General features: G+C 35.9%; 1 protein-coding gene across 1 annotated transcript in view; it reads left to right on the top strand.

The window, feature by feature from the left end:
• The window catches only part of PACS2 (phosphofurin acidic cluster sorting protein 2), a 171,531-nt gene extending 167,556 nt beyond the window's left edge, over nt 1-3,975 (top strand). The window contains exons 22-23 of the mRNA XM_072428760.1: nt 1,177-1,290; nt 2,004-3,975. Of these exons, the coding sequence (XP_072284861.1) occupies nt 1,177-1,290; nt 2,004-2,122 (233 nt within the window). The 3' untranslated portion in view covers nt 2,123-3,975. The remainder of the gene's footprint in view (nt 1-1,176; nt 1,291-2,003) is intronic.
• Nucleotides 3,976-9,098: the final 5,123 nt, after the last annotated feature.

Raw genomic sequence — 9,098 nt, 5'->3', positions numbered from 1 at the left:
GAAAGGGAATTTGAAAGGCACAGAGTGATCAGAAAGGGAATTTGAATGGCACATGAGTGATCAGAAGGGGAATACCGGTATGAATGGCACGAGTGATCAGAAGGGGAATAATCTTTCAGAATCTTTTTTTTCTAGATTTTCCTCCTTTAAAATTTGGTGCGTCTTATATTCCGGTGCGTCTTATACGGCGAAAAATACGGTATATATATATATATATATATATATATAATATATATACAAACAGTATTGTAGTTTTTTGATCTTTTTTTTTTTTTTTTTTTGACCTAGTCTTTATTGCAAGTCGTTATTAGCCCTGAAGAAGCCGGATAAGGCGAAACATGTCAAGAATACTAAAAGATGCCTGGGAATGCTATTATATACTTGATGCATTTTTATTAGGAGATACTATTTTAATTCTTGATTAACATAGTAGAAGTATCTGGATAGTACCAATGTGTCCAAAATATACTGTCTGTATTTAACTTACTACTGGTGTACTCACACCCAATTGTTGTAATGGACTCTTGTAAATAATTAGAATATATATGATTGCTTACCGTAAAAAGCACTCAAAATCATGTATTCTTTATTCATTATATTGATTTAGGGCTGGCACAGTAGATATTTTGTCTTATACAGATTGTGTGAAAGAGCTTCCAACCCTAACACTAAACAAGTTTTAGCTTTGCCTACCTTTCTAGTCCTCTTACCTTCACCTCCCCCTTTCTTGTCTTTTCTCTCTTACTCTATTTTAGCCCTTGCCTACTGCCACTCTTGTATTTTCTCTTTTACTCTTTTCTTTTCCTATTCCACTCCTTTGTTCCTTTTTTTTTATTCTATCATCTTTTATGATTTACATGTAACAGCAATTTATATAGATGTTTACAAGTGATTCTGGTTTTATGGATCGGTAGTTTTATTTTTTGTCTTTGCTTTTTCAGTACCATCCCCAGATTCTTATTTGATGACTATTTGGAAGGATATTTCAACTGTTATGTTCATGTGTGCCTTATGTTTGATGTTTTTTTTTTTTATCAATACTTTTCTCAGTACAGATTTACATAATATATACATGCATGAATCTGTGTGTGTTGGAATTTGGTACGTGCATTTGGCAACTTGCCAAAGTGTGAATCACAAATAGCTAGACTAACAAGAAAATTTAATTTCTTTCAGTCATGTTTTTACCCAAAAAGACTAAAGATAAAGAAGTTGAATCCAAATACCAATGCATAGAAGGCATCAGTAGATTGATTTGCACTGCAAAGCATCAACAGAATATGCTAAGAGGTACGTATTTTTCCATCCAGCATCACTCTGTCCACTCAAATTTTGCCACCTGCATCTATGCAGAGAAAACAAGTAGAATAAACCTAGTTTTACACATCTAAAAAGTGACCGTTCACAGTGTCTGCACATTCATGTTTTCGTGCATCACAAAAACTAACAGTTAAAATGCCATAAAAATAACAAATTGTACATTACTTTGAAGTACTATAAAAAACTATGTTTCAAAAGTTTAAACATAGTCTCACTAAAACTAGTAGAGTACTGTGTATGTTCCTATTGTCCCTCACTGACTGCATGTCAGTGAGGCAGTGACAGAGCAAAGTACTCCAGGTAAAAATGTTTATAGTAAAACTGTAAAAGTTCAAAACAATTTAAGTTTTTATTGTTGTGTCCTAATTGGAAAGATTTTCCCCGTCTTTAACTGGGGCTAAATTGTGGGGAAATTTCTAAACACTTTAAAATTCTTCTTATGTTAAAGATACAAAAAGTTAGAAATTTTGTTCGGTTCACATGTCTAGAAATTTTTTTTTTAAATTGCCTGTTCTGGCAACATCTGTGTTTTGTCTCATAGCAAAATGAAATGCAAGTGGCTAGAGGGCCTATGATATAGAAATATGCAAGTCCCTACCATTTGCATTGTTATCTGTGTATAAAATATTTGTATTTTATGTTGACCTTAAATGTGTTAACATGTTTACCTCTTTTTCTCTTAGTTATTATTGATGGTGTGGAATGGAATGATGTTAAGTTTTTCCAGCTTGCTGCACAGTGGTCATCTCACGTCAAGCACTTCCCCATCTGTATATTTGGACATTCAAAATCCAACTTCTAGCCTTTTACCACAGGGGTCTTTTCCCTGCTGCCCTCTTTATCAAAACTGGATGTTTGGATACCCTACACTAACTAGTGCCAACTATCTCAGACTCAGAGTCCCATCCAGCTACTTTCCTTTGCATTTTTTTTTTTTTTTTTTTTTTTACTATTGTTTTTATTATTGCTCAAATAATTTAAAGCTACGCTTGAAGTTACATTTTTGTATTTTAAAATTTTACAACCAAGGGAGGACAGTTTCAAAATGAAAAGTCTTAAACATACTGCTTACCCAGCAGTTATTTTGGTACTCCATATGCCGGGTAGAAAAAATGCACTGCTAACCAACGTGTTAAATGGTAGGTAAATGTTGGGTTAGGTTGGTGTTTTCGGTGTGTGCGTGTGTGGATTTTAGGTAGGCCTATGATTGAATTAAACCAGTACTTGCCGTACATGGTTTTGCACTTTGTTGAAACTTCCGCCGGGATGGATCCTTTTGTCTGTCTGTTACATTGTGTATGAAAGAAATTGATATGTCTCAAAACTACTCCTAATTCATTGGAACAGCTGAATCTTAATCTTTTGCTGCTTTGTCACTTGTCAAAGCTTTGAAAGTGAATCTCGAGCCATGTCATTTTCCGGATAGGATTGGCACAATAATTAAAAATAATTTATACTTATAATATTTATATTTAACAAACTGAGGGCTCTCAACAATATAAAGAGATGTACTAAGAAATTATTTTGTTTGATAAAGCCACGCTCAAATTGTTTTCCATAATTTAGACACCTTGGTATAAGACTTGTGTTGATCTGACTTCACTCACTCAGTGGTTTAATGTATGCTAATAAACTAGAGTTCACTCTTTCATACACATAGTGGTTACTATCCTTTTACTTCACGTCTAAACAGATTTAAGTTTCTTAATATTAAAATTAAAATGTGTAACCCTTGGAATTTGCATATATATATATATATATATATATATATATATATTCATACTACTGGGCATTTTTGATTTGCCAACAATTTATGAAGTTCTCTTTTGGTATCTTGATAAAAAAGTGACGCAATAAATATAACTGATCAACTTGAACTGCAAATGCTTGCATAAATGTGTCTGATTGCTGAAAGCAATACAAGCAAATGCTATGCGAAGTGTTGATTACATGATTTTTTTCGTCAAATAGTTTGCCACAAATTTTAAACACTCGCCCTCTTCAGTCTAATTTAGCAGTGTCTGATTTTTCAGTAACCGTATGAATTTCTTTATTTTTAAACTCACAAGCTCATTGACAGTTGAATTATATAATTTAAAGCATAGAAATTGCTTCAAAAATCTCTGTATAGACTTTTTGGTAGTGTGATGAGCAGTAGAATAGATTTGGGAGATAACCACATCAGTAAGATTTGTGATGTGATACCAAAAAAAAAATGACCACCAGCGCCTCTTGATTCTGTGTATAATGAACTACAACACATCAATAGATTATATTAGCATTTGTCTTTTGATAAATTATTATAAAATGACATAACAGCACAATATACTTTAGCAATTAATGGGAGTCATTGGAACAGTGTTTGCTAAACCGTCACCAAAAAACCATGAGTGACAGCAGTGTCTGCATGGTTATTTTCTTGTTTTGAAATTATGACACTACACAATGTCAACAATATTTACCAGTGGCTATAGGATTACTTGGCAAGAACATGTTTTTATGCTGTGATGGACATGCAATGGTGACTACTTTATTTACTGTTTAATAAAATGTCTATTTAGTTTTCCTGGGAAAAAAAATGTCCAAAATATGTTATGTTCAACTAAATTCACTCCCCATTAAATAAAATGACTGACAACTATTGTTAGCACTTTACCTTTTGGCTTTGTGTCTTTCTTTGTAAAATTATAGTAATCAGTTTCTGTACCTGTGTCTATTTGAGAAAAGTCATTTTTCATAATGAACCTGTGCCTAGACTGTGCAAATGTAAGTATTTATACTTTAAAAAAAAGATCTAAAAGCCCTTGAAAACAAGCCTTCTTTCACCTGTGATGATTTTTCTCCACAATGCCTATATCTACAAAAATTACAACACACTGCAAGAGACAATTATTTCATGTTCTATATCATAAAGGTAAATTGTAGTGATTTTAAAATATGATAAAACATTGAAAAGTAAGATTTCACAGATTAATTACTTCATACTAGACACAACTAAAGTGGTCATTTCTGCTTATTGGAATATATCAAAGCAAACAAACTCATCCCATAGTCAGGGTTAGAGAATTTAGAGGAAAAAATAACACAACAGTGTTTAACCTATTTTGGACTTGTTCATAATAAGATTTCTTATTTATGACTAAATTGTGTCTAAAGTGTATGTAAAACCTAACAAATATTTTTACAATAATAGGCATTTTGTTATACCTATTCAATATGTATGTAAAAAATACTTTTTTTTCTGTCAAAATTCTTTTCGAGCAGATAAGTCAGCAGAGCGCTTAACAAGCATTGTTCCCAGCTGTTCATGTTTTTTGGTCAGAGCCCAGTCTATCAATCAGTTTTGCTTGGCAAAGCAGACTGGCACCTGATATACAGCAGGCATTCATTCCTTTAACCTCAGAAGAGAAAGACATCCGGTTCTGGCTTTTTTAAACCTACTGCAGTTACTGTATGTTGGGTGCAGGACCATGCTGGCCTCCCAGCCCAGTAGAAGAGGACTGAAGTGACTGAAGAGACAGCCATGACAATAGAGGACTGTGATAGCTTATGTGTGTTAGTGAGTATGTACAGTATGTATTTGAGCGTATGCATGTGCTTTTGAAACGTCTTAAAAGGGGGTACTGCTGTTCTATGGATACAGATTGTGGAATTAATCATGAGGTATTCATTATCCCCCTAATAATTTGCATTATTAGCAGGGCCGTGGTGTCGGTAGATAAATCCTTCGACTCCGACTCCTCAGTTTCAGGTACCAGTTTCAGGTTCAGATTTACGACTACTACTCTCTGACTAAGGCTTTTCGTGGGTCTTTGATTAAGTTAATCCCTAGAACAGTACAAATCTTGTGGTACACTCTTATGCATAGTCTGTAAACTTTGGGGCAAAACCATCAAATATGACCCATAGTACCCTTTGCATTACATCCCCTAAAACAATTTGGAGATCTGTAAGGTAAGGCATGGGCTACCCTTGCCGGGGTTAGGTACCATCTCATGAGGACCTTATAAGAATTTTCCAATGCGAGTACATTTCTAGAAGATTTCGATATGGCTAGCCATAGACCAGAAGTATCCTCTTCTAAAAATTTAATGGAAAGTTCCCTTTCCCATGTTGACAGGTAAGATAACTGTTTGTTGAACAATAGATGGATATAAAATGAAGATAGTCCCCTACTGTAACTGGTTTATATTGCATGTACATTCAAACTCTGTAATTCCTAATGGAAAATGGAAAGTTATCAAGCAAACCATTGAGAAAATGCCATATTTGCAAATATGGAAAAAGCTCCAGATTGTATTTGTCTTTCAAGTAAGTGAAAGGGCGCACTCCTGAGCTAGATAACATAGAACAAACTGTAGTCAGATCATGCTAATTCCACCATAAAAATCTAGATCTATCATTAACTCCTGGTGGAAAAAGTACATTGCCAAATATCTCCATTAGGGGGCGGTGACCGCCAATTAATTTAGCTTTGTTTTTAGTGGCATCCCAGATTTGCAACTTGTGCTTCGCTTGGCAATGCGAAGGAGGCCAGCTTTCCAAAGAAAGCACAACAACTTTTTATGAAGAGTCTGACAGATTCCAAAGGGAAAAGGTATAGGAAGTACTCGCATAAAATATAGGATTATGGGCAGGAAAGTCATCTTAACAGCATTGATATGTCCAAACCATGAGAGATATATGGTTCATCCCAAGATCTCAAGAGTGCACACAATGACCGCATTAGAGGTATATAGTTAGCCCTAAAAAGTACATTATTGTCGGCAACAATCCGCACCCCTAAATATGGAAGTTTCTTAATCCAGGATTAAGGAAAATTAGCCTGAGTTGTAGCTAATTCTGTTCGTCGTAGGGAAACGTTCAATGCTAAATATTTTGATGGGTTTACCTTAAGCCCCAACAGCTGTTCAAACTCTGTTAGCAACTTTACCAGAGACAGTAAAGTCACATGGGGTGATGTTATATATAGCAAAATATCATCTACGGAAAATGAGATTTTATGTGTATATCGAGGAGTGTGAATCCACCTATTTCATCACTTTGTCTGATAAAAGCTGCGAGAGGTTCTAATGCCAACACAAAATGCAAGGGGGATAGGGGACACCCCTGCCTAGCACCTCGAGCAATATTAAAAGATTTGGAAGTATATCCATAATAGTTCACAGTGGCGGTTGGATTAGCGTTGACCCATGCTCCAAACCCTGTACCTTTATTCCATCATTGCAAAGCTGCATTGAAATATGTCCAAGATATCGAGTCAAAGGTCTTGTTCATATCAAGAGATAAGAGCATAAGCCCTTGAGTGGATTTCCTGGCTAGATAATTGACTAAAACTGTATGGCGAATGCTATCTGAGGCCTAACGGCCTGACACAAAGCCTACCTGATCTTTACCGATCAAAGAAGGTAGGAAAGTATTCAACCTGGAGGAAAGCACTTTTGATAAAAATTTTAGATTTATGTTAAGCAATGATATTGACCGGTAATTTGACCAATCTAGATGGTCTTTGATTGTCTTTTGGTAATGTCGTTTTAAAACTTTGTGAGATCACCTCTAATTCCTCTGGTAACTTAGCTAGTTGTTTAGCTCCCGTTTGCGTCTGGATACATGGTGGATAAGGACTCCTTGTACCACTGTTTTATAGGCGTCCCACAGAACCATAGGTGAAGAAACAGTGCCCGTGTTCATCCGAAAATATCCAGTAGACTTAGTTATTGGGTCAGCCATAACTATAGAGGAGGACAGTAAAGAATCATTCAAACAGCAATTATTAGATGATTGTTTAGGGAAAAAAGAGTCACAAGTCACTAGAACTGGATCACGGTCAGACCAAGCTACCGTCAGAATACGTGAATCTACAACTTGTGTCAATAATTGTTTGGAAATAAATGTATGATCTATTCGTGAATGAGAGTTATGAGGGTGTGAAAAAAATGTGAAATCTTTCGCCAAAGGATGACATTCCGATACACCCAAATTTTTTAGAAGCAAGGTGAAACTGAACAGATCATGTTTGGAGAAGGAACCATCTGATTTAGATTTGTCCAGTTTGGGATTTAAAACCATATTAGAGTCACCGCACATGAGAACACTACCTACTGAGCATGTTCTTTTATTATAACACTCAGATGAGAAAAGAAAGGCAGTTGTTTAGTGTTGGGGGCAAAGTACAAATTGTCACCTTAGTATCCAGAATGGAGCCCACCAATAACAAATTGGTGGGCGTTAGCCTAGTAGAATTGGGAATAGGTAGTGTGTTAATATTTCAGTGCAGAGGAGGTGTAGATATAAGTCTCCTGTAAACATGCAATATTAGTTTTGTGAGATTTTAGGTACCGGAAGATAGTAGACCTTTTATGTCGAGAGTTCATGCCTTGTACATTTAAAGTCAGAAGTTTCAAATCCATTTAGGACCTTTACCTAAAAGATAATAATTCCCAGGCAGAGGCATGTTAACAGGACGTACAAAAGAAAGACAGAAAATAAAGAACAGGAAAGGAAAAAACGACAAAAAAAACAATCCACAATGTTTGAGTAAAGACAAAAAATTCTTAAGCACCAGCTCAAGTTGCAAAAGAACCATGAAAGGGGAAGCACCACAGTGCCTTGGTACCCAAAAAAAGGGGGACCAACCTCATAAGGTCAACAAAAACAAGGGGTAATAGGTGTCACCTCGGGCAAGGGTAAAAGGCACTGACCATCTCACCATGGGGAGTTAAAAAAACTTACATATAAGTAACATCAAATGAGATAACGTGTTAAAAAAAAGCACACGTTCAAAGTATACCATAAACATTACAGCATAATGAAAAAAATTACACCAAAGGATACCGGAAAGAGAACTATGTCTGTAATCAGGCCCAGTGGTAAGAAAAAGAAAAAAAATTAACAAGCTATGTTAGCCTAAAAAAAAATATCAAAGTTAAGTCATCCATCAGCCATCTTGCGGAAAGATTGTGATTGGAGACGTCCCCAAGGCCTAGGAGCGTGCCACTTCTAAAGAATTGGATTTTCTCCCTATGTAGTGATCCAAGGAAACGTCATGTAGAGGTAACCCCTGTGACCCACGAGATGTTTGGGATCCAGCAGCCACCGGATACTGAGATAAGTCCATCAGACATTTTCGTAATTCAGCTGCAGTGACCACAGTGTAGGGTTGATTGTGGTAGGTAAAGAGCAATTTAAATGGAAAGCCCCATCTGTACCACACATTATTGTCCTGAAGGATCTTGAGATAGGGTTTCAAAACTCAGCGCTTTTGTATAGTGGACTGTGAAAGATCTGCAAAAATCTGGTAAGAAAAATCTTGAAAAACAAGAGAATCCTTGGCACGAGATGCCTGAAGGATCAGTTCCTTTGTACAGTGGTAGTGGAACTTTATAACAACGCCCCGAGGAGGACCATCTAAAGGTTTACGAGATAAGGCCCTATGGACCCTGTCCATTTCAAGACAATCAGAGGGCACATCAGGTAGAAAATTGCTCAGTAATGCAGAAACAAAACTTTGAAGATCTACAACACTTTCAAGAATACCTCTGATCCTCAAATTATCTCTTCTGGCTCTGTTACCAGCATCTTCTAGATGGTTTTGCAATTCTATTTGTACAGTATCCAAATCTTTTTCACGCCCCTCCAAAACTGTGGTCACATCATCTAACCGATCTTCTAATACTGCAATGCCCCCTCCAGCTCTTTAATTTCTTTCACTAAGGCAGTTGAAAGTTTCTTATTTGCCATGGAGATTTCATCTATCATAATCTCCCTTATTTTAATAA

This window comes from Pyxicephalus adspersus, chromosome 12 (assembly GCF_032062135.1).
Source record: "Pyxicephalus adspersus chromosome 12, UCB_Pads_2.0, whole genome shotgun sequence".
NCBI lineage: Eukaryota > Metazoa > Chordata > Amphibia > Anura > Pyxicephalidae > Pyxicephalus > Pyxicephalus adspersus.
This window is presented reverse-complemented; position numbering and strand designations above follow the sequence as displayed.